The 27,321-nt window shown below is 39.7% G+C and overlaps 1 protein-coding gene across 7 annotated transcripts in view; it reads right to left on the bottom strand.

Annotated features, from left to right (window-relative positions):
- Positions 1–27,321, bottom strand: part of ccdc148 (coiled-coil domain containing 148) — a 194,636-nt gene that overhangs the window by 27,385 nt on the left and 139,930 nt on the right. For all 7 annotated transcript variants that reach the window (XR_010001326.1, XR_507326.3, XR_010001327.1 and 4 more), the window contains 2 exons: positions 20,638–20,778; positions 5,603–5,721 (listed from right to left, as the gene is read on the bottom strand). Coding sequence is in view for 3 of the 7 variants with exons in the window: in XM_062965431.1 (XP_062821501.1) it covers positions 5,603–5,721; positions 20,638–20,778 (260 nt within the window). In the remaining 4 variants the exon portion in view is untranslated. The remainder of the gene's footprint in view (positions 1–5,602; positions 5,722–20,637; positions 20,779–27,321) is intronic.

The following is a 27,321-nucleotide window of genomic DNA, read 5'->3' as shown; positions in this document are numbered from 1 at the left end:
ACCTGCATGCATATGCATACACACATACACGGAACTGCTGGTTGTTCTGGGTAAAATCTCTTGCATGGCTGTCCTCTCCATTCCTCAGCTGCTTACATAACATCAAAAGCAAGGGAAGATTCTTTTACGGGTTGTCTATGCAACAATGACAAATTGGCCCTAGGCAGTATGGCAACCTCCTGCTTCCATGAAACGCACTTGCACCAAATAGCAAAATGGATATTTTAAAATATTATACTGCTAACATAACTGAGTTGGTAAATTAAATGTTTCAGATTTACCGCATACTGCCTGAATAAAAAAATGAGATGCTTTGGAAAGATTACAACGAACCATTTTTGGTTTGGTTTGTGGGTTTAAATTTTTTCATAATACAACAGTAAACTCAGTGAGACAGGGCAGCTAGCTACTGTACCCTCTTTGATTCACAGCCAGTCAGTGGACTACAAAAGCATAACAATGGTACAAGCATATTAAATTATTATGCCTTTTGTTGGATCAGAGCCAGAGATGAAGTTATCACTCTATGTCAGTGGAGTGGTAAATCCACTCTAAACCTCAAAGGAATGATCCAAAGTGCTGAACCTTGCCTAGAAAACAGGGGAAGTTATTTAGACAACTTCTTTAAAATCCAGAATGGAATCACTGCCCTACTTACATGGAAGTCAATACTGCCAGAACTACCATGCCTGTGCCTCATACATGACTGAAAGTCAGTACTGGAGTTAAAAGTTACCCCTCATCGGTTTAATCTTAATCTCTACACATCAACCAAAATGGGATATGCCATACTGGAAGACATTCTGGCTGATTCTGTTGGATTCAGTTGTGGTACAGTCTTTTCTATACTTTGCAGCTGAATTGTCAGAACTTCATGTTCAACACACGAAAGATATCATAAAGACCAACGCGATTCACAGTTTTTAATTGTTCCTACTATTTTCAAGAATGGTGAATATTATTGCACAAGTCTGTGAGCACAGTATCAATTTTAGTACTAGATCAAATTTAAAAGTCAAAAGCCTATAAAGGGAAAGCTTTGAATAGGGCTATGAAGTCAAATTCATTAAGTAGTGTGATGATTTTTTTAAAGCATTGGCTAAAGAACTGATAATTTAAGGCTATTCTAGACCCTATTGTTTCCTATTATTAATAACCATGATAAAGAAGGTACCAGTCATCTTGATAATATTCTGAAGTCTTTATCCCACCCATCTGTGGTTACTAATTTGAATAATCACAGCCATTACTCTGTCTGTAAAGCTATTTAGCAACATAAATCTGACCCTGTGACATTACATTTTGGCTTAGAAGCAAAGTGGATATGCCCTTGTTTTGTCTTTCGCTTGCAAGTGAGGCTTATGAACAAAAGGATAGTAGAAGGTTTCAATGGAAACTCATATCATATTTCTTAGCAAATGTAATGCAGTTCCAAACATGTTGAGTTAGTTTTCTGCTTGTATTTTCAAACAAATACACTTTTCAAATGAAATTGATAAAGGGTGGTTTACTGCTATGGGATCTAAACTATCTTTACACAACTGTATTTCCTTTACACTTTTCAAAGAACTCTCTAAACAATTTTATTTGAAAGACTAATTTAAAAATCAAAACTAGAGTTCATATCGAAGCAGCAGGATACACGAGAAACCTGAGAACATGCTTACAACGGTCTATCTCCCACACTCCAAGATAAAAAAGCATTTAGAGAATACCTAGCTAAAGTTAGAAGGATATATATTATCCCAAATGATTAGATATCCTAGGGTACCCATCCTAATGACGAGAAACCTAAATGCCAAGTAGGAGCAAATGATACCAGGACAGAAGCAAAGTACCCGCTCCTGAAGGATCTCAAAGTTTTTCTAGACAGAAACTCAAAAGGCAAAATTTCAAACTATGCAAGATACTGCATGCTTACAAAATACTGGTTTAAATTCAGAGAACTGAAATTCAAAAGTGCTATTGGCATCAAAACCGATACTGAATTCACAGCTTTGTATTTCATCTGACACTTAAAATATGAACATAGGGCCATTGATCAACTTGGTCATCAGATCATGGAAATGTGTGCCTTCCATTGTCAGTAGGGATATGCTGTGATAAGTGAGTGCTTTAAGCAGAACTGATGCCCAGGAGTACAGGTTATATAATAAATGGAGCTCAAAGGCAGATCAATGAAGATAACTTGCCCTCAAACCTCTAATATACTTCTTGTTTGGAGCCAAAAAGAATTGCAGGTGAGTTGCTGGGAGAAAAGTAGTCCAAGCACATATGAATGGAATGAAGGATTTTTATTTAAAGGGTAGGAAGTTACAAGCTGTAAGGAGAAAATGTATGAAATGAGGTAAATTGACATTAATGTATAGAATGACTTGAGAATGAACATAAAGAAAATGGATTTGACATTCAGAAGCCCTATATTTTTCATATGCATTCCAACCACTGGAGGCAAACAAACCTCATTCAAAGTAGCTGTGAGTAGAAATAATTATTGTGTCAAGTACAAAAGGGTCTAACTTGTTCTGCCAAGTAGGGTTGGCAAGGGAGGAGAGAAAAATAATAGCTAGGGTAGAATACAAAATTTTAGCAATCAAAAATAAGTATGAGTTTCTCTACTCCAGTATAGAAATGTGAATGAAAGATAAGGTCATGGATATAGGAAAGCTATTTGGTATTAAATGAACAGAGAGGAAAGCAGCTATATGTAGGAGGTCAAAAGAGAAACACTGTTTGGACTCTCCCACAACCAGGAAAAAGCACTGTGGTAAGACCAGACCCAGCTATGTGCTGAAAGATAAGTGGCTGCAAGGTTTCTTTACCTCTCTTCTTTCCAGGAGGAAAATTCAGCACCACTGCTGATCACTTTTGTGAACATAGATTTGTGGGTTTGCATTATTACCTCCACCCTGCAAACCATTTTGAAAACAGTTTTATTGAAAACTGTGCTATAAGTCTTCAAAATAAATACAGTAAAAATGATGTTTCAAAATAAATGATGTAGCAGGTGGTCAATAGCAGATAAAGTATTCCACTCCTTTAGCTGATATGGTCTAGCATCCTGTCTTAGACAACAGTAGCATTGGACACCCAAGCTAATTCTACCTCGACTATCCCTGGCCAGCAATCAAATGCCTCATCCCTGGTTATATATATATATGGCATCCCCCAAAGTCAGGGCAAATGGAAGATGGATTTCTAGGGTTATATAGTGCAGATGGAAACAAAGAAAATCAAAATATGCAGGAGTGACCTATCTCTCTTCTCCTCATTCGCTATGAGAACTGTGCAAGCAGGTTAGTAATAGAGGAAAATTCCCTCCTCCAGTCTCCAGATTTCATATCTTTTTGCAGCCTCAAATTGCCAAATTAATGTGAAAAGTATCAAATACGGTCACTAATACAAGTTGACTCTTTCTCTATAATGGATAGCTGTTATTATTTGGCCATGAGGCAAACTGGGACCCCAAAACTAGTCTGCTTAGTGGGAAAAGCTCAACTCAGTAAACTCACAAAGAGCATTAGTTTTCAGATAATTGTTTCATCTTGACTCAACTGACAGTATTAGCAAAGAAACATAGACGTCTCAATCAATCAAAAGAATATAATAGAATAGATCCAGTACCTGAATATTTTAGCTAGAACTGTTATCATTCCCATAGTTACCTATAACCTCTACTGAAAACATGTAGGCAAAGAACCAGACCTTCAATAGCCTCAGGCAACTTCCTGAGCTAGGTCTTCCAGTCTCTGAATGGATTGAAAGCCTCAGGGAGGAAAAGACAGAAGACATGTTCTACAGAATTATCTCTGTAACAAGCAGCATTATAATGTGTAACATAACACAGGAAAAAGGAACACTGCTGTCTAAATAGAAATATTTCATTCCTTTTGTTTGCTAGTAGAATGCTAGCACAAAAAGAGCTGTGGAGGTGAAGCTAGTTGGCCTCATCAGAGCCACCGGAAGGCTGAAAGGCATCATATCCTTTGACTGGAAACTGACAGAATCTGAAAGCTGTTTGTTTCTCTTATAGCCATCAGAGAGCTAGATGGGATAATTTAGTCTAACCACTAGTCAATGCAGAAAAAAATCACTGCTGGCCAAGTTTGCCATCCAGCTTCTCCCTAAAAACCTCTGCGGAAGGAGAGTCCACTGCCTTTCAAGGTCGGGTGTATAGTTGAACTGCTCATGCCATCAAGAAATTGTTTCTAAAGTTTAGTCAAAGCTTCTTCCTTGACATCTGAACCTACTAGTTTGGGCCCACACTGTGAAGCAACGGAGACCAAATCGTAGCCCTGAAAATATTTAAGAAGGTAGTAGTAAGTTGTAAGTTGCAGTATTATAACGGATTTCAGCTTCTGGAGTCATATTCAATAGTACCAGGCAAAATGGAATGATGGGCTAATTCACTACAGGTTCATATGTTCATAAAAGGGCAAGAACATACAATTGGAGGGAGAAGATGGGTGTTGTTGTTAAAGGAGACAGCTCATTCTGCCATTTTGGGGTGACCATGACCCAAAACCAGACTTCAAACAGGTCTTATCAACAACGTAGTATGAATGAGAAAGAAGAGTGCAAATCTGTTCAGAAGTAAACGCCACTGAGTTTCTGAGTAATTGTGTGCACCACTGTAATCTAATCATATTTATTTTGTTCCATACTAAATGGTTAATAGAGCAGTAATTTTAAAAGGAAATAACTCTAAAGAAGATCTTCAAACAGATCTCTCCAATTGGGACTCAATAAAGATTGCTTCTTATGTGTATTATTTATTTGTATGTTTGTTTGTTTGTTTGTTTTCCATATTTATATTCCGCCTTCCTCTACCCCTGGGGGGGCTCAAGGCGGCTTACAAACAGCACTACATAGTACCTAAAACAGGCATGGGCAAACTTTTTTTTCTCTTGGGGTTGTATTGCGGGTCCAGTCAAGAGGATCGGGTCGGGAGGGAGGGAGGGGTGGCTGCACACACACTGGGTGGGGCGGGCCCGGTAGGGAAAAGGGTTCAAGAGTCGACAGGGCCAGGAACGGGCAGGGCAGGGCCTGGGTCATCCTCAGGTTGCCCTCCCAGCATTATAATGGGGCTGCTCGCCCTGGGAGGAAGGTGGGACATGCCCCAACCCCCCTCCCCCGATCCCTCTCCCCATTCTCCTTCCCGAATCCTTGGGCTGTCCTCTATGCATTATGCCGAGAGGAGGGTGAGACAGGTGGCTGTTGAGTGCTCTGGAGGTCTCTCAGCCACTGCGTGCCTTCTTCTAATCGTCCTTCCAGCATAAGGATGGGGCCACTTGCACCGTCCTTATGTTGGTAGGAGGTCGAGACACATGGTGGCTGAGAGTGCTCCAGAGGGCTCTCCACATCTACGTGCCTTCCTCCCTCATCTTTTTGGCATAAGGATGCAGCAGGCTGCTGTGTCCTGCCAAGAAGACAAGGAAAATGAGGAGGGCCTGAGGTAAGAACCCAGAGGACCACATCCAGCCCCCGGGCCCTAGTTTGCCCATGCCTGGTCTAAAACATAAAACATGAAATAAGATTAAATTAAAACTGAACATACATAAAAAAACATAGTTATAATGATATCTTATGTAGGTAACTTTACCTTTCTCTGTCTTTAATCACTTGTTCAGCCATTAATTTCTTAAATTCTTCCAAACGTAGTAGATCTTTTGCTTCCATCTCCTGCCACTTGCTTTGCTTTTCAGCCCAGTACTTTTTCATCTAAGGATTTGGGGGAAAAAGTAAAGTTAACAAAAACAGGGGTAAGGGGGAAAGAGAGTTTTTCACTGAATGAAGGCTATTTTAGTTTCTATTGTATTTGCCCATAGCATATTGTCACATAGCAATTTAACTGTCCATTTCCCATTCTGAGACAGAAACAGGCTTAAAGAATAGTTAAACCTGACTGTGTTTGCTGTAACACCCTCTTTCTGCACTTCTTATATAAAAGAAAGCATTGCTGCACAAATCAGAAAGGAAATACATTTTCAATATAGGAGCTTTCTTACACATGCAGTCAGAAAAGACCGCTTTTTAAATATGTAACAGTAAATACCAACAGAGGAGACACAAGACAAAATGCAAGTGTGTGAATGAGAAAGACAAGGAAGTGAAATAAACACAATAATGCTCAACTGGGTTTTAGATTTTCTCCTTAAAATACACATCCAGTAGAATAACTGAAAGCAGGAGGCGGATGAAGCAAAACGGGCAATATCTGGACACTCTGATCAAAGCTAGCAGCCAGGAAAGCAAACAGAACTCAAGTGTCAGAGCCATAATATGAGAAGGTACACAGAAATACTCTTGTGCATTTCATAGCTGATAGTCTGGCTGTGAGGTTTGTGAAATGACATCCAGCAACTATGGATGTGTTTGTTCGGAGCAAAAACTAATTAACAGCACAAGCACTTCCTCTGTTGTGGGGGAAAAAGAACTAGCCCACAACAGAGATAAACCAAAGGTTAATTACAACTGATTCTTCTCTTGACTAAACTTGAGGGACGGGGTATCTGTCCAATTTCCCCTCCACCCCAAGAAGTAAACAACTAGCAACCATTCAAAGTTTATTCTCCCCTTTGTAGATTGTCACAGTCTCAATTAATTAAAAAAAAAACAGGCTGTTGTGGTGATTATGGTGGATTATGATTAAATTTTATGTATGCTCTTTTCTCCCATAAGCAAAATGCAGCATACGTGGCTCTCTTCTTTTCTGCTTCAGTTCACAATGCCTCCATGGGATAAGTCAGGCTGGGAGACAGTATCTGGAGCAAATTCACTCAATGAGTATCATTGCTCAGTGGGAATTTGAATCTCACTATAATACACATAATAATAATAATAATAATAATAATAATAATAATAATAATAATAATAATAACTACTTTATTTTTATATCCCGCCTCTATCTCCCCAAAGGGGACTCAGGGCAGCTTACATGGGGCCAAGCCCGAATAAAAACAATAGCAATATAAAACACAACAATAGACAAAAGACATGCACAATTATAAAAATGTAAACATTAGCCAATAAAAACAAATGACAAGAACTAATAAAAACATGGATTAAAACGGAGAGGTTGTAAAAAGTAGACTGGGTAAGGTGCACCATCTAAATATTGTAAACATGAGGTGATTGATAAAGTGCTGCAAATTCTTAAAAGTGCAAATTGGCATGGGAATAGACCCTGTGTCTATATCAAGTTGACAAAGGTAAAAAGTGCAAACCGGTACAAGAATGGTCACAGATAAAGGATTGTTATGGGGATGAGCAATCTTTATCCAAAGGCCTGAGTGAAGAGCCAGGTTTTCAAGCTCTTTCTGAATGCTACCAGGGTGGGGGCTTGCCTGATTTCCCTGGGGAGTGAGTTCCAGAGCCTGGAGGCCACCATGGAGAAGGCCCTCTCTCTCGTCCCCACCAACCGCACTTGTGACGGATGTGGGAGCGAGAGGAGGGCCTCCCCCGATGAACAAAGAGATCGTGCAGGTTCGTAGGGGGAAAGGCGATCACAAAGGTAGGTGGGGCAAAAACATATATTTTTATATATATAAACATATATAAACACATATCACAAGGATACATTATCCTTGTATTTCACTAAAGGTTGTGTATTTCACTGAAGATCGTTTTTGCCCCACTAATCATGAAGGATGATTTCCAGTCCACATAGAAACAGGCAGTAGCAACAAAAAACTCATCACTGGGCTTCTCTCCAGGGTTGCTACTCAGTATGGAGCCCAATCAAGCCAAAACACTTATCAAACAACATATCTCAGACAAAGAGCGCCAATTGGATCTAGCCCACGCCCCAACTTTTATTATCAATGAAGCCAGCGGATATCTTGCCTCCCCTATGGCATACTTAACAAATCTAAAGGTTCCCAATCATTGGAGGGCCTTCATCCTGGCTCGATGTCACATCCTTCCATCAGCTATACTCAAGGGCTGATAATGGAAGACCCCTTACGCAGAGACACTCTGCTCCTGTGACTTGGCTCAAATAGAAACAACTGAGCATGTGCTCCTCCAGTGCCTGCTCTACAGGGACATTTGATCCTGACTTATCCTGCCTTTGCTATATAATTACCCAGGCCATTCAGGACAATTTTACACCACCTTGCTGCTCTCAGATACCAACCCAGTTATAACCTACAATGCTGCCAAGTTTTGTGTAGCAGCACTTAGAATCCGCTGAGTGATGACTGGATCCAAAAGTTAACAATCTATCAGCTAACAGAAATGTGAATCAGTTCTTCCCATCCCAGTCCCCTAGACTTGTGTCCTGAATGCTCCTACCCCTCCATCAATCTCCATCCTTTTTTAGTCCCCTCCCTTCTCTAAAAAGTTTTGTGTTTTAACCTTCAACATACCTTTGTTTTTAAACCTTTTAGATTTTAATGTACAATGCTTCTATGAGACTGTACCCCACCTATATCTATGATCATAATAAAGATTTTGATTTGATATATGTTTTTAAATAGCTGACAATTGTGTGAAGACGGGTGCATCTGAAGATTTATTCACACGCGTATGTACTTCATTTGGGAAATGCATTAATTGATGGGCCAAAATCAGTCAGCTCCAGACTATACTGAATTTCTCTTTATGTGAATGCTACAAGGCTATATTCAAAATCAAACTGCCAGACTGTAAAATGTCTAAATTCCCTTTCTCCTCCTCCACCTCATCCCTACAACCAGTAAGACAACATCACAAGATTTCCCAAGCATTTCAGAACTGATTTCAGGGGTTCCAGGGCAGTCTAGAGGAAAGGAGAAAATCTGTTTTGCCAGTAGTGCCATTTCTGTACAAGATTCATACCTCCCTAATTTGTACCCTATGTGTGTGTGTGTGTGTGTGTGTGTGTGTGTTTCTGGATGAATGAATTTACTGTATATACTTGAGTATAAGCCTAGTTTTTCAGCCCTGTTTTTAAGACTGAAAAAGCCCCCCTTGGCTTATACTCGGGTGAGGGTCCTGATTGGCTTATATTTGGGTCAGCTTATACTCAAGAATATATGGTACATTTATTATTTTTCTTTATTATTGTTGCTACTATTACATTTATTTTACTCTATTTTTTATTATTAATACATTTATTATTTCACTCTGATCTTATTATTATTATTACATTTACTATTTTACTCTATTTATTATTACTTGTATTATTTTCCTGTATTTATTATTATTATTATTATTACATGTATTATTTTACTCTATTATTATTAAAAGGATACATAAGGGCATTTACATTGAAGAAGATGAGAATAATGATTTGATCAGAGTTGGACAGTCTTATCTTAAATTTGAGCTTTATGTAAATATTCAAAAACATTTAACCTACTGATGCCTCAATTAATGTAATTTTATTGGTATCGTTTTTTATTTTTGAAATTTACCACCCTCGGCTTATACTGGAGTCAATGTTTTCCCAGTATTTTTTTGTGGTAAAATTAGGTGCCTCGGCTTATATTCGGGCTGGCTTATATCCAAGTATATACAGTAAGTATTTTATGTTTTAAGCTTTGTATACTGTTTTACCAAGTAATGCTTAACTGTTTTAAATGTGTTATGTTTTATTTTACTGAATTTTGCATTGAATTTTGCCAGATTTTGTAAGCCGCCTTGAGTCCCCTTGGGTGAGAAAGGCGGAGTAGAAATGCTGTAAATAAATAATAAATAATAAATAATAAATAATGCGTGCACACACACACGTGGCTGCTTTCAAGAGCTTGTCTACACTTGATCACAACTTTGAATTGAACCAGACTTCCGGGGACTTCTGGTCCTCAACACAGGGTAAACCAGAGTAACCCCACAGGCACTTTGGGCAGGGCGTGACCATCAGATATGCTCAAATGTGAAGTGGTCTGCTTTCCAAATGGGCTGACACCACCATTCCCTTTTCCCTGCGATCAGCAGCACAGGGAAATTGAGATGGATTAAAACCATGTCACCCTCGTCACTGCAGCAGATGGCTCAGGAGAGCTACTGGCTATCATCGGGCACATTTCCTGCTGACTCCCCTCTATCTATGGTCAGTAAAGGCAAGAGCTCTGTGTCTACCTGCTGTGGTGACTGATTCAATGGGAAATATAAGGGTAATACAGTCCAGCCAGACTAAACCAGTTTTGGCCCAGCTGGACTGGCTGGACTCTGTCCTACCACTGCTGCAGGTTGGAGGCCAAGCGTCTAATCCAGGGGTCCCCAAACTTTTTAAACAGGGGGCCAGTTCACGGTCCCTCAGACCGTTGGAGGGCCAGACTATAGTTTAAAAAACAAAAACAAAAACTATGAACAAATTCCCATGCACACTGCACATATCTTATTTTGAAGTAAAAAACAAAATGGGAACAAATACAGCCTTAATGCTAATAATAATAATAATTAAAAATAATAAAGAGAGTTGGAAGAGACCCCTTGGGCCATTTAGTCCAACTCCCTTCTACCTTTGTGCACCAAAAGCACAAGCAAAGCACCCTTGACAGATAGCCACCCAGCCTCAATGTTGTTAATAATAATAATAATAATAATAATAATAATAATAATAATAATAATAATAATAAATCACACAGTCCTAAATGCTTGGGAAGTGTTCGACTTGTGATTTTGTGATGTGAAATCCAGCATATATATCTCATTTGCTGTGTCATACTGTATCCTTCTGTCAATAATAATAATAATAATAATAATAATAATAGTAAAGAGGGTTGGAAGAGATCCCTTGGGCCATTTAGTCCAACTCCCTTCTACCTTTGTGCACCAAAAGCACTAGCAAAGCACCCCTGACAGATGGCCACCCAGCCTCAATGTTGTTAATAATAATAATAATAATAATAATAATAATAATAATAATAATAATAATAATAATATCACACAGTCCTAGACACTTGGGAAGTGTTCGACTTGTGATTTTATGATACGAAATCCAGCATATCTATCTTGTTTGCTATGTCATAATAAAATAAAATAATATCACACAGTCCTAAATGCTTGGGAAGTGTTCGACTTGTGATTTTGTGATATGAAATCCAGCATATATATCTCGTTTGCTCTGTCATACTGTGTCCTTCTGTCAATAATAATAATAATAATAGTAAAGAGGGTTGGAAGAGACCCCTTGGGCCTTTTAGTCCAACCCCCTTCTGCCTTTGTGCACCAAAAGCACTAGCAAAGCACCACTTAATAATTAATAAAATAATAATTAAAATACCATTATAAACAAGCAAAGCTTTGGAAGGCGCGCACCAGGCTGCACGCACCTTCCTCGGTGGAGGAGGAGGGAGACGGATAAATGGCTTCGATGGGCTGCATGTGGCCCCCAGGCCTTAGTTTGGAGACCCCTGGTCTAAACACCTCTGTGGCATGGATTTTCTGGTAGTTTTAGATGAGCTCCAGTCACCTGATAGCTTATGATGACTCCATTAATTTCTCAGGTTTTTCCTAGGCAAGAGATGGATTTTGCTAGTTTCATCTCAACATGCCTCCTGGGAAATTCTGGAACAAAATGAAAGCAAGACCTTTTGAAACAGCAAAAACTAGCTGTTCACTGACAAAAAAAGATCTGGGTACAGTTCTACCACCTCACTCACTAGAAAGCTCATACTCTTACCAAGCTGAGCTTTCTTCCCAGAAGGGAAAGTTTGAAATACATTAATGTAAGAGAGATTCAGTTTTTTCTCAAAGATCAAAACTTCCTTTATCATCTTATAGAAAATACTGTACAGAAGTAGCCAAAGGCAGCAGATTGCCTGCACCTTAATACAGCTCTTTGCAATAACTACAAAAATGAAGGGAATGCGCTGGAAAAAAATCTAATATTTGTTTCTAGAAAAACAGAAGTTAGAATCATGCTGAAGCTTAAGGTTCATTAACTCGCTTCTCTCAGGAAAAAAAATAAGTCAATTAATATTCAAAGAAGAAACAAAACTGTGATTACCTCAAAACATATGATTTACAGTATTTACTCTGGATGAGGGAGTGGATGATACATCACTCTGTTAAAATTAAAATGGCAAATATGCATCAATAATGTATAGCTAAGAAAATTGATAGCCTTAATTGAGGAATGTAGACATACATGCAAATCATTGTATTCAATGGCAATGGAGACTTTTTCATGCACAACTTCTTGTCCCCATCCCCATGGTGTTTTTGAGAGTCTGTAGAATCTGAGCATTCCTGTCTTGACCATTTTATTCTGAGCCCAAGGGCAGGGCAAATTCTATAGGGGTTTCAAACTCAGTAGGACTTACACTAGGTGGCAGTCTGTACTCTAAATGGGTATCTACTGCATTGATGAAATAAAGACTAGGATACAATGCTGGTCCCATAATTCTTTTTATATGGAAACTAGTATGTCACCTTACAACCATTTCTGGGCTGATAGGAACCATGGCACACTATTACAGAACTAAACATCCCCTACATATACTATATACCCCAAAATTATATGACATCATTAGGAATTTACAGTCAGCCCTTCACATTTGCAGATTGCGCTTTTGCAGATATTATTCATGGGTTTGCTTAATATGTTTTCTCTAGGAATCTCTAGGTCCACCAGAAGTCAACCATACAGTGATGCTGGAGGACTTATAGAGGCCTAGAGAGAACATTTCTCTAGAAATCTGTAGGCCCTCCAGCATGATTGTATGATTAATCCCTGGCAGAGGTTAACCATAGAGTCACACTGGAGGAGCTAGAGATACTAGATATATATTTATTCAGGTAAAAAAGAGTGGCTATTTATTTGCATGGTTTCCACTTTCATGGGGGTCCTGTACGCAGGCAACTCAACCGCAGCAAATGTGGAGGACAACTATACTTTTTACTTTTGGAGGTGAAGCAAAAGAAAAACCAACTTTTTCTGTAGTCATTTACAAAATTGGGGTACAGTGTTCCCTCGCTACTTTGTGGTTCACTTTTTGCTCCCTCGCTGTTTCATGGGTTTTCAATAAATATTAATGTAACAATTTATCGCAGTATTTTCACTGTTTCGCGGGTTTTTGCAGTGTGCAAAGGGTTTTGGAAAGGGAGAAATGAAGGGAGGGGGAGGGTAGGGAAGGGTTGGAAATAAACAAGGGTTATTTAGCTTCCATTCTTCTTCTCTGCCACTGTACTGTATATTGTAACTGCTAAAATAAAGTACAGACTGCATTGTAGTAAGTGGTCTGTAGTTTGCTCCTCCACACATAGAATAAATATAGTGTCCCTACTTCGTGGTCCTGGAACATAACCCCAGCGATAAGTGAGGGAACACTGTATATAGGAATCTGTATCTGTCCATGCTCTTCATAGCACAGAAAACATAACATGGATTTGTACTCTTCTTTAAAACCATCCTAGATTTTTTAAAGATTAACTTCATTGAAGGCAGAGAAGGTACCCCAGACCCAGTGACTTGATATACAAACTCAAAGCTTTTCTACCATAACAACTTGCATATCGAAATGCAACATTTAATGAATGTTAATGGAAACATGCTTATCGTATGTGCTTATTTTGGAACGTGTTTACAGTTACTTTACAAAACATCACTTTTACAAAAGATCACTTGGCCATGGTAGTCCATGCCCTAGTTACATGCTGTCTGGACTACTGAAACACTCTCTACGTGGGGCTGCTTTTGAAGATAGTTTGGAAACTTCAAATAGTCCAAAGATTGGCAGCAAGGTTGTAAGCCACCCTGAGTCCCTTCAGGGAGGAGGGTGGATAATAAATAAAGTTATTATTATTTTAAATACAGTTATTTCAATACATGAAAACCAGTCATGTCCAGAAAAAAGCAAGTATTTCCAGAAGCAGTTATGTTTTTTCAGATTAGGTTTCACCAACAAAGGAATAAAACGTACAACAGAATATTCTTAAGTATAGCTTTATTAAAACTGCTCTTATACTCACATTAAGCCGAGTGAGTTAGGTATTTCTGATTACTTCCACCATTCTACTAAATATTATTGGACATGTTTATGCCTTAGAATAAAATCAATTCTATACTGCATTAATGGCCTTGTTTTATTCCATGTCGCCTTAGTGACAAATTATGCTCTTTCATAAAAAAGGTTGCTAGGGTCTGGAGGATAATTATCTGAATATAAAGCTCCTGATCAAAGTTACATATGTCCCTAGTCCAAACTATAGTGCCACGATGGCTCTGCATGTTAGCTATGCACTGAATAGATTCAGTGCATAATTTGAATTGAGTCTTCCCCAAATGCTACGTTTCATATGTACTTGAAACATATTTTGTGGTAACTCCAAATGGTTTACCAAATGATTGACTATTCAATAAAATAGCATGCAATCAAGAGTAAATCTCTCCAGTATTCCAATCTCATTATTTTATTTGATCAAAAACAGAAGAACAATTTAACAAGACATATGAGGTTTTTCAGTTCTCCAGCCAACTTGAGCACAAATATAAAGAAAAGCCAGACAGCTCCTATGGTGCATTATCCACTTCCACATGCCTTCTGTGTTGGCGTCTAACTGAAACCACTACTGCTGTTGGTACTTTTCATACTGGCTTCATGCCAACTGGCCTAGACATCTTTGCCTTGAAAGCAGATTAATAATAATATATGTGAATGACAGACTTTAAATTTCAATGTGCGAAGATCACTGCAGATGCAGACTGCAGCCAGAAAATCAGAAGACGTTTACTTCTTGGGAGGAGAGCAATGGCTAACCTCAATAAAATAGTGAAAAGCAGAGACATCACACTGGCAACGAAGGTCCTCATAGTTAAAGCAATGGTATTCCCCATAGTAATCTATGGATGTGAGAGCTGGACCATAAGGAAGGCTGAGTGAAGGAAGATAGACACTGTTGAACTTTAGTGCTGGAGGAAAATCCTGAGAGTGCCTTGGAGCGCAAGAAGATCCAACCAGTCCATCCTCCAGGAAATAATGCCCGGCTGCTCACTGGAGGGAAGGATATTAGAGGCAAAGCTGAAGTATTTTGGCCACACCATGAGAAGACAGGAAAGTTTGAGGAAGAGATCATGATACTGGGGAAAATGGAAGGAAAAAGGAAGAGAGGCCGACCAAGGGCAAGATGGATGGATGGTATCCTTGAAGTGACTGGCTTGACCTTAAAGGAACTGGGGATGGCGATGGCCGACAAGGAACTCTGGCGTAGACTGGCCCATGAGGTCACGTATAGTCGGAAACGACTGAGTGATTGAACAACAACATCATGTGAGGAGAATTGGCCTAGTGAACTGCCATTAAGCAAGCATTCAAGTGTCCCTTATTAGTTCTAGGTTTCTCAGTGAGTAGGAGGATCACATACAGATTGCACTAAATCAGTGGTTCCCAACCTTTATTTCTCAAGGTGTTTTGGATTTCAACTCCCAGAAATCCCAGCTAGCTTACCAGCTGTTAGGAATTGTGGGAGCTGAAATCCAAAAAACCTGAAGAACCAAAGTTTGGGCCCACTGCACTACCATATAATCCAATTTCTGAATGAAAATTAACTGCAGTGTAGTTGGGGCCTTAATGTATCAATGGGGAACCCCTACCGTTCCCTCATAATGGAAGATGTTGGATGCCTGATCCTTGTTGGCACAAAGTTAGCTAAAAAGTCACAGTGCTAATGCCAACACTTGAAAGTTAAACTAATGGTGGTTGTCCGGCCATTGGGGGAGTCATTGTGGCAGATCAAGACATGGGAGAGGATATGAATGATAAGCACTGGATTGCCCCCATCAGATTTCACAAAAAGAATTACAACAGAGTGTTGATCCTTAGTCAGAATAGGTCTTACATGGACCTAATTCTGTATTTTTAGGGCCAATCTACATGGACCATAAACAGTGGGCTACTCTGGAACAGCATTGTTGTGGTCCACTTGACCAGCTGCTGAGCCGGCTCTACAACTAAATAAACCATAATTTCTTTTTAATAATAAAGACAGCAAAAATACATCAGAAGTTTAGAAAATCTCAAACAAATGGACTCCTGAGCTCAGCTATAAAAAGGCAGTGGTCTCTTGGTATACATATGTGTCCCCCCACTGAAGACATACATCTTTATGAATGGGAATTGGATGACAATCAGTGCATTCAGAAATCATTGCTCTCCCCCTGCTCCCAAACAGTATATTTCAAAATCAGCTCCACTGGCACAGTAATATTATCAACTAAAAATGTAAACAAAGTGTAATCAACTCAGAAAGTAGAGGCTGCAATTAAAAAGGGACATGGCAGATGTTCTGTGTTGATCGCTAAGTGCCTTGCACCCTCACAGCAGCATGACTCAATAAGCGAGGGATCAACTGGAAACCTGGTTATTGAACAGAATGTCTGTGTTTCCTGCCCGACTATTCACGCTTGCAGCGGGTGGGAAATCATAAAAGAAATCACAGAGCTTTGCTCTATATATTGTTTATTGCAAGGATAGGCAACACATACCCTGAAGACCTAATACAGCACTTTGTCCATTATGGGCCCCCCATTGTCCCCCAAACAATTGATAGCAAAATGACATAAAATACTACTTGCTGTGGTAAAAGAAAATCTGTCTCAGAAGTGGAAAATAACATGTGGTGCTTGTTTGCCATGTTTGGTTGGGGGGGGGAGTTCATTGGATTTTTTTTAAAAAAACAAACAAACACATTTTTCAACACTTCCTTGGGTGGCAAAGTGCGGTAAGAGACAATGCAGTGTGTGGTAGCTTCCCTGGTTCCCCCAAAGTTTCCCATCTCTTGTTTATTGTGTCTGATTAAGTCTGGATAATATGACCGTTATCCAGAAAGTAGATTACATTTTGGAATTAAAAATTAACAAAGTATAGGAGAAAACATTTACCATATGCAGTTGAAAGCCACACCCAAATACCACTTCTCAACATAGTCGGCATTCAAATCTAGGCACTTATCATAGCGATGAATGAGCTTTGCAACTCCTTCCCCACAAAACTCTGCCGCTTGCGTCCTCAACGCAGTGTTTTGGTGATGATGCGCAGCTGCGGAAAGGGGTGACCAGCTGGCTGAGGATGCAAGCGGCAGAGTTTTGTGGGAAAGGAGTTGCCAAGCTCATTCATTGCTATGATAAGTGCCTAGATTTGAATAGCGACTATGTTGAGAAGTGGTATTTGGGTGTGGCTTTGAACTGCATATGGTAAATGTTTTCTCCTATACTTTGTTCATTTTTAATTCCAAAACGTAATCTACTTTCTGGATAACCCTCATACAATAAATGAATCAGAGAGCAAAGATTCATGGGCTGTGCAGCTGCTCCGACTTGCAAGTGGAAATCGTCGGGTGGCATGCTCTGCTACAGTAAGCCATGTTCATGCAGGTTCCCTGGTTTATCATATTGCTGGATTGTGGCCACAGGTTTCTTTGGAAAAGCAGCTCTCTCTGTCATCCTGAAAAATATGATCAGTGAACTGAAGGTTCACAGCAATCTATGATGCCATATGTAGACTGTAGGGTGAAGAGAAAAAAACAGACCCAAACAAGGAGATGCCAGTGCACATGTCTCTGGATCTTAGTCCTGCATCTGTGTGAATTATTCTCTAAGTCCTGCTGTTAAAAATATGCTCTGATTTTCTAAAATTGGTTTCAATCATTTGAAGAAAATAGTGTAAGATCTTCTTGCTAATTTAGAAGTCTTGCTTTGTTCCATATTGTAGAATTTTGAAATCCAAAATACAGGCAGTCCCTGAATTACAAACACCTGACTTAGAACAGTTAAGAACAGGGGTGAGACAACAGGAAGTGAGAGAAGTCTGCCCCTTGGAAGAGAAATTCACTCCTGTAAGAGTTATTATCATGGGGGAAAGGTGTCTCCACTGAAGCTTTATCATCAATCTGTTTCTACAACAAGCCACATTTTCAAAATCCAATGATCACAGGGACAGAAAATGAGGTGAAATCTTCTGAACAGGGACACAGGCAGTAAAACACACTCCACAGGGTTGTTAGCCCTTTCCTATGCTATTGAAAGCTTATATATATGGCTGAAGTTACACTGAAAATGTACGTGTTACAACTTACAAACAAATTCAACTTAAGAACAAACCCACATAACTTGTCTTGTTCGAAACTTGGGGACAGCCTGTACTCCAAAACCCAAAATTGTCCTCATTGATGGACGAGATACCACTTTATCACATTGAGGCTGGGAAGTGTAGAACTCAGTCTGACTCAAGTGTTGGAATGAAGCAGATGATTTCCCTACATCCATCACACTGTTAGATGTATCAGTGGCACTCAGCATTTTTGCAGGACATTCACCATCACACTTTAATTGCTAGGCATCGTCCATCATCCCCCCCCCCCGGTTCTTTGTGGGGTTAAAAACCTCCTCTCTTTAAAATATCAGCTGTTATATGTTTTCAATTCCAAAAATAAAGGTCCACTACGAAGAGTGTTGACCTTGGAAATCTATAACTCCGAGGACTGCACAGCACGGAATTATGGTATTTAAAGTAAGGTCCAGCTGCATTCATTCTGTACTGTAAATGCACCAAGAGAAGAGTATGGACCTTGGGAAACTATAACTCCCAGGAGGACTCCATTGCATTGAGCCATGGCATAATAATAGCCGTCATCATCATCATCATCATCATCCTTCTCTCCTGGCTTTCCCATGCAACACAAGGCACAGACATATCACGGAAGGAAGGAAAAGGAAGGAAAGGGAAGGAAAAGACTCAGAAAGGCTATTTAAAAAAAAGAAATTGTTCTGACAAAGTAAAAACTCGGTGAGCAAAAGGTAATACTTTCCCTAAGAAGGGTACTTCTGGCTCCTCCCACAATTTCTCCTCCTACAAATTGGGGAAAAGTTTCATTTCAAACTTGGGAGCAACAAACGCCATCGCATTAGAGAACTGGCCATTCATCCAGATCATTTCCCCAAAATCCACTTCCACACCTCCTCTTGAAACGTTTTAAAAGAATGCTGGCCGCCACGCTTAAAATACACAACAAATGCTCTGTCCTACACTTGAAGACAAACTAATAGGATGGGAACAGAGGCTTCCTAAATTTTAAGTGTAGCACTCAGTGGAATGTGATGAAGCAGATAGTGCCATCTTTGCTTTCTAACATTTTAATGTACACAAAACTGTTTCATTCATACAATTATTTAAACTATCGTGTACAAAATGGTCTTCAGGCTATGTGTTTAAGGAGTATATGGAACATAAATCAATCCCAAAATTCAAAACAATCTAGGATCTACTGTCTTTTCCTCAATCTATAAAAATGCACAGAAAAAAATCCTTGTACTATCTCTGAATTGCAGGAGGGATAATATTCATTTGCTAAAGCCTTGCAGAAGTGAAAAAGGAAAGGATGGTTGAAAAGACTTACTGCATTTTGTGAAAATGAAAGCAAAGCCCATAGAGTATAAAACTGAGTTCTATATTTTGCCTGGTCTAGTGGTTTATGACTGACTAGGGAAGAAACATATTTAATATTATCATTATAGAGGGAGCCCCCGATGGCGCAGTGGGTTAAACCGCTGAGCTGCTGAACTTGCTGACCAAAAGGTTGACGGTTCGAATCCAGGGAGCAGGGTGAGCTCCCGCTGTTAGCTGTAGCTTCTGCCAACCTAGCAGTTCAAAAACATGCAAATGTGAGTAGATCAATAGGTACCGCTCCGGCGGGAAGCTAATGGCGCTCCATGTAGCCATGCCAGTCACATGATCTTGGTGGTGTCTATGGGCAATGCCGGTTCTTCAGCTTAGAAATGGAGATGAGTACCAATTTAACGTCAGGGGAAAACCTTTACCTTTACCTATTATTATAGACTGGAAATACTAGCTAAAAGTCTGGGAATCTTGGCTAAATGATAAGTGAGAAAGACAGTTTTTAAAAAATTGGCATGCATAATAAACAGTACATCACTTTAAGAAAACAATTTTACTTACAGAACGTATCTACTCAGAGATAAGAAACCCCAGTGAATTTAATTTGCCTTATTTTAATCAGAGTGTACAGGATGACATGATAAGTAGCAACCATCCCAGAAACATTACAAATCTATATATATTGTACGTTCTATAGTGTTCCCTTTTTATTTTTCTGAAAGACCGTCAAGGTTTTCTTTAGAACTCAGCTTGTCAAATGATGAACAAAATGACTGCTGAGTCAGACACACTGAGTGACAGACAGTTCATCTCCCCACATACTATAGGCACCAGGCCCTCTGTACACTGAAGCCGTCCCTGTGATGCTCTGTTTGCAGTGTGCCATCATCACATTGCATATTTGGTGCATTGCAGCATACCTTGCTGCGGCGCTGGAAACCACAGTGGCTTTTTTCCTCCACATTAGCTCTTAACAGCAAAAATTTGCTAGGCAGTAGTTTCTCTGTACTGCTGGCCCTCTGTGACAGCATGGTAGACAACACACATATGCCTCGGAAGGTGTTATTCATAATAAAGGCAATCTTTTAAAACACACACACATACGGCTTAATATGATCGCTCTGAAAATGGCATGGAATGTATAGGCTGCAACCAGCACTGTCAGATCTCCACTAAGCGCTCATTAATCTGGATAATAATGCTCAAGATTATTTATGAGGATATGGAATATCAAGATCAATTAACACTTTAAATGTATTAAGCCACTAGAAAACAGCTCTCACACACGCACCCACGCACCCCATGCTTGGCATACTTTTTCTTTATCTTCTGCTCGCTGAAGTGCTTCTTTTTCTCTCTGAAACTTTTCTTTCTCCTCCTCCTCTTCCTTTCTCCTGGCGGCAATAGCAGCTTCCAGTTGGGCAGCCTCTTCCTGCTGCAGACGCCATTGCAAGACCTAGACAAAGATAGAGATATTTCTGTCAGTACTGTATGAAAAAAGACACACCTTGGGCTTTAGTTTTTCATAAGGAAAAGCGCTATGCCTAGAGTACAAAATGGAGAAGAAGACGAGTACGGTCAACGTTTGTTTAAGTGATTGGTAACCCACCTTTTGATCCCAAAGAATCTGAAAGCTGGATGATTTAAAATAACAGCTTAACAGCTAGGTGATTCCTTCTCCCTCCCAACACTAGAACTACATGTAGTCTCTCTACCTCCTCTTCTCCAGGACTGCTGGTCTTTTTACTGTCTATGGTAATGGCTTGCTATGAGTGGGATGTTGCCCACAATGAGATCTAGAAGCAAAGCAGTCCTCGGCCCACATACACTTCCCCACCCTTGCACTCTTGCCTCTCAGTTGGATCCCACTTTGCTAACACTGGGTTTACCCTATTTGGGTAAACTTGTATTTGATGCCTACAAGCTCCTTGTTGCAACATTTACTGTCACCCTGTTGCTAGATGTGTGGAGTGTCATTTCAGTTATCATACTTGGATAGAAAACCAAAATCATGGCAACCAGACTGATTGACAACTGGCAAATAGAGGGAGAAAACGTGGAGGCAGTGACAGACTTTATATTTCTAGGTGCAAAGATCACTGCAGATGCAGACTGCAGCCAGGAAATCAGAAGATGTCTACTTCTTGGGAGGAGAGCAATGGCCAAACCTCGATAAAATACTGAAAAGCAGAGACATCACACTGGCAAGGAAGGTCCTCATAGGGAAAGCATTGGTATTCCCCATAGTGACCTATGGATGCGAGAGCTGGACCATAAGTAAGGCTGAGCGAAGGAAGATAGACGCTTTTGAACTTTGGTGCTGGAGGAAAATCCTGAGAGTGCCTTGGACCGCAAGAAGATCCAACCAGTCCATCCTTCAGGAAATAATGCCCGACTGCTCACTGGAGGGAAGGACATTAGAGGCAAAGTTGAAGTATTTTGGTCACATCATGAGAAGACAGGAAAGCTTGGAGAAGATCATGATGCTGGGGAAAATGGAAGGAAAAAGGAAGAGAGGACGACCAAGGGCGAGATGGGTGGAGATGAAGTGACTGGTTTGACCTTGAAGGAACTGGGGACGGTGACGGCCGACAGGGAGCTCTGGCGTGGACTGGTCCATGAGGTCACGAAGAGTCGAAAACGACTGAACGTGTGAGACGACGACGACTTGGATAGGGAAGAGAAATGGAAGAAATGAAGTTCTGTGCACCACAATTCTGGAAGACAAGTCCTATGAGGAGTGACTTAGGGAGCTTGCAGAAGACAAGGTGGAAAGGGGACATGACAGCCATGTTGAATATTTGAGAAGACATCATACTGAGGAAGAAGTTTCTTTTCTGCTGTTCTAGAGACTAGGATACAGAGAAATGGATTCAAACTGTAGGGAACATTAGAAAGAATTTCCTGACAGTGAAAAATGAGCAACAGAATGGAGTATCCTTCTCTGCTGGTTTTTAAACAGAGGCTGAATAATCATTTGTTGTGAGTGCTCTGATTGTATATTCCTGCATGGTGGAATGAGGTTGGCCTGGATGGTTCTTGGGGTCTCTTCCAACTCTATGATTCTATGAAAGACAAAACATGGAAATATTGAATCCTTAACAAACAAGGATTCAGAGGTAATGTGGTTATCCATGTCCTTCTCATTCAGCCTGTATTGCTACCCTACTATAGTAGAGTCTCACTTATCCAACACTCACTTATCCAACATTCTGGATTATCCAACGCATTTTTGTAGTCCATGTTTTCAATACATCGTGATATTTTGGTGCTAAATTAGTAAATACAGTAGTTACTACATAACATTACTGCGTATTGTACTTTTTCTGTCAAATTTGTTGTATAACATAATGTTTTGGTGCTTAATTTGTAAAATGATAACCTAATTTGATGTTTAATAGGCTTTTCCTTAATCTCTCCTTATTATCCAACATATTCACTTATCCAACATTCAGCCGGCCCATTTATGTTGGATAAGTGAGACTCTACTGTATTTGTTAATAGGTACCATTAATGTAGCATACTTCCTTGCATAACAGTAGCATTTTAATGTTTTTTTAAACCAAAAAAAGGGTGTGTGACTATTAAATGATGAAAAATTGCATCCAGACCCTTTTTAGCTAGAGCACTTTTCTTGCTCGTACCCACACTCCCCTTCTCAATCACAGTGGGTTGAATAAAGTGTCAATACTAGCTCTCTTCAACCCAGTGCTTTTGAACTCAGCCACAAAGAGGACCATAGCTGAAAGGGGCATGGGCGAGTAAAGAAACAGAACCAAAAAGGGGACATATGGGCGAAGTTATTGTTTGTACTGTGCAAAAGACACATGGAAAGGGAATCCTGGAGTCTTCTCATGCTAGTTAGACTGTTTACATTGGGGGAACTGTCTTCCTTCACTGGCTACACTTCATGCAGATCATCTGTCAGCAATACATTGGGGCAATGAATCAAGGCTGTGAGGATTTTTTGTTGTTTATTAATTCAGTCACCTCCGACTCTTCGTGACTTCATGGACCAGCCCACATCAGAGCTCCCTGTCGGCCATCACTACCCCCAGCTCCTTCAAGTCAAGCCAGTCACTTCAAGGATACCATCCATCCATCTTGCCCTTGGTCGGCCTCTCTTCCTTTTTCCTTCCATTTTCCCCAGTATCATTCTCTTCTCTAAGTTTTCCTGTCTTCTCATTATGTGGTCAGAGTACTTTCATCTTTGCCTCTACTATCCTTCCCTCTAGTGAGCAGCCAGGCATTATTTCCTGGAGTATGGACTAGTTGGATCTTCTTGTGGTGACGATCATGTGAGGAAAATAAAAATACCGATTTGGAGGACAAAAAAGAGGATGTGACTATTGTGCGGTGGCAGCTATTATACAGTCAAATACAGTATTTTCACTGCTGCTATTTTGGCATTTCTATTCCCTTTGGTCTAAACTGATTACACTCTCCGACCTGCAGGAGTTCATTTGATGCTAAACTCTATCTCTTGCCACTTGGGATGAAGTGAAAGGCAAGTCATAACCACATACATGTGAACCTGTTTATCCTTGCTAGGATCTCCATGTTACCTCCCAAAGATAGTTTGCTCAGAGCCATGGCTAAGATAAAGATCCATGTCTGTACCTTTCCCATTTATGCCAAATGCAAACTTTTTTACTGCCTAAAGGTAGTTTTAAGGTGTCACTAAATTCTTGTCCTCTTATGCTTTGAGCACTCTTTCGTCATCCTGGCCCTGTCCACACGTGTTGAGTAACACACTTATCAAACCTAGCTATTAGTCACTGGTCCACTGCTTACTGGAAATGGTGGGCAATGCAGTCCAGCGTACTTACGGAAAAGCTGACATGGGGCATTAAGATATGCTTTGTCAGGGAAAATATATCTGGAAAGCAGCAGCTTTTGTTCAAATGCACAGAAGAATTCTCCCACCCGCCCCCTGCACACAGTGCTTTAATTCTGACATGTAAACAAGCCCTGGGAGTGAAAACCACAAGCCTCCTCAGCAAACATAACTTGCCCGTTTAATCAATAAAACTATATTTAATTACAAGCATGAAGTCATTTAATCCTCTGATTTATTCAGAAGAGTTTATACTCTAGCCAATATCACACTATTTAAGAATAAAGTGTCAATTGGAAATCTAAACAGGCACACAGACAATATGAATCTTTCTTTGTGCTTATTTACTGTTTATGAGTCTGAGTAAATAATACGGAAAATGAGCTGAAGGTCATCAGCAGGGTCCTTCATGTGGAACCACCTCTCTACTAACTTACAAGACTCAGAGGCAAGCTGCCAGAAAATACCCACCGGGATTTTACAAACTAGGATTCTGAACTGAGGTTCATACCAATTCAAACATGCATTATAAGAAGCTTCCTGCCTGCCTGAACTTCTCTGAGAACATCCAATTTAAGGTAATATTTCCACTGACTAGAATAGACATGGGCAAATTTTGGCCTTCCAGATGTTTTGGACTTTAACTCCTAGAAATCCTAGTCAGCTTACTGGCTGTTAGGAATTGTGGGAGTTGAAGTCCAAAACACCTCGAGGGTCGAAGTTTTCCCATGCCTGTGTGACCTGGGAGTTTATGCATATAATACACTCTTGAAGTTGAGTCAAGAGTGCTGGAAAAGATTAATTCCAAATGTTGTTATCACTTCCAATTTTCTCATCTTGAAATACATTTAACATAGTAATCTTTCTCAATCACATTTGACAAATGTCTTCTTGCATTTCTTTCCACTGAAGCATTAGATATACCTCAATTTTACTGGTATCCCAATTAAAACAAACCCAATGGATCTAGTATTGAATAGTGTGTTCACACATACAGCCAGTACTCAATATCCTCAGATTCTACATCCATGGATTCAACTAACCCCAGGTAAAAATATTCCACAAATAAAATTCCAAAATCTAAAACCTGATTTGGCTGTTTTATAAAAGAGATGCCATTTTACTATGCCACTGTATATAATGGGGCTTGGGCATCTAGGATTTTGGTATACACCGGAGGTTCTGGGACCAAACTCCAGCAGATACCAAGGGCCCACTGTATTTATGCCTAATAGATTTAATGGGTTTACTCCAGTTGGGATTAATAATCGGATTCACAACATACATTTCAATCAAAGATCACTATAAATTAGTGGAGACTACTTTTTTAACATATCTGCCTATACACACACACACCGTCTTTGCAGCTGCCTATAGAAAACACATTTTAAAAATCTGTAATACTCAGCTGGTGTATGCAAAGCTATAACCAAATGCTACACAGTGATTTTTAAAATCTACCAATTTCTTAAACAACTTTAGAAGCAGTAAGTGCTTGCATATTAACATAAATAAGAATTCCATATAATTAGTAAACTATTTCCCCGCAAACTCCCAAATCTATTCTAGATAATTTCTGTTTCTAAAACCGGAAAGTATTATTTGTCTCATTTGATTATACACTGCATGCTAATAATTCACCAGCAAAATAGATTACTGACAGACATGCCTGCCAATCACAGACAAATCCCAGAGGAGAAAAAGAAGTGAGAATGCTACAAGTCTGATTTTCATTACAATGCAGACGCTGCAATGGAATTGACAATATAGGCAGTGAAATTGCTACTAAGGATCAATATTCTTTGAAGCTGTTTATAAAAATATCATCTCCCTCCCACCTCGACCCATCTGTAACAGCCGCAATATACATTTAAAACCAAGATCAATGCTAAAGAATAGTGCAATATTCGCTGGTAACTTTTTTGAAATGTCAAAGAAGAAAATTGCAATCAAATATGTATACATCAGATCACACAGCAGGATCCACAACCCAGTTCAATCAACGGGACATGTGGTACACTGACATTCATTTTTTTATTCAGAACTACATATTTCCCACTGTGTTCAGTGCTGCATACTCCCCAGAGCGTGCACAGAGGTAATCAGCTTGAAAGCCTATGTACACTGATCAGAAGAGCTGATTCAGAATCATTTTCAAGAAAACATGCTTAGAAACAAAGTACAAATCAGCTTATGGGCATTATGAACAAGACTGCAATGATGATGAGGTTGTCTCGATAATGCACCATGAAAGATATCATATCCAAGTGCATCACACAAAACAGGCTTGAACACGTTAATAATATACATCCAGCACACTACGGAGCCTAGATGTCTGAGTGTGCCTCATAAAGACTGCCACCTTACATTTATTATTTCCAAGATTTATGTGGATAAGATACCTTGTGTGTTGGACTCAAGAAATCAATAGGAAAAACAGGTACTTTGCCCCCCAGTGTTTAGGCTGCCAAAGAAAACATCAACACAAGAGAAGTAGTGGCAAGGAGTAGTTTCACTCTTTTTCCTTGAGGTGAAAACTCTAATCACCTATTTAAACAAATCATTGGTACTTAAGTGTGGGATGATAATAATGAAGCAATCAGGATCAAGTGTTATCATCATTGAGAAATGCAGAATTACAATACAGCACCATGTCATTACAACAAGCTATATACGAGGGTTGAATGAAAAGTAATGCCTCTACCTTCGTTACTTGGGTTTGGATGGGAATATTTTAATAAATCAAATGCAGAAATAATCCTTGGAATGTGTTCTTTAACTACCACTATTCACTTTTCCACATAATCACCAGACAATGGGATACATTTCTGCCAACGATGAACAAGTTTTCTAAAGCCATCACGGAAGAAGTCGACATTCTGTTTCCGCAACTAGCGTCTCACAGTACCCATCGTGCACAGATCTTCCGATAGCCAAGCAAAGCAATAATGTGATCCACACGTTCTTGTGAAATGCCGATTATGCTTGAAATTTCTCTCTGAGTGATACGAGGATTATCCTGAATCAATCTGTCAACCTTTGCCTGTGAAACTCAGTGGTTGCTGTTACAGGACGTCCAACTCTTTGTTTGTCACACAAGTCAGTTATTCCCACCTCAACATTTTAAAACGTACTCACGCAACGATGCACAGTACTCACATC

This window comes from Anolis carolinensis, chromosome 1, assembly GCF_035594765.1.
Source record: "Anolis carolinensis isolate JA03-04 chromosome 1, rAnoCar3.1.pri, whole genome shotgun sequence".
NCBI classification, from domain to species: domain Eukaryota; kingdom Metazoa; phylum Chordata; class Lepidosauria; order Squamata; family Dactyloidae; genus Anolis; species Anolis carolinensis.
This window is presented reverse-complemented; position numbering and strand designations above follow the sequence as displayed.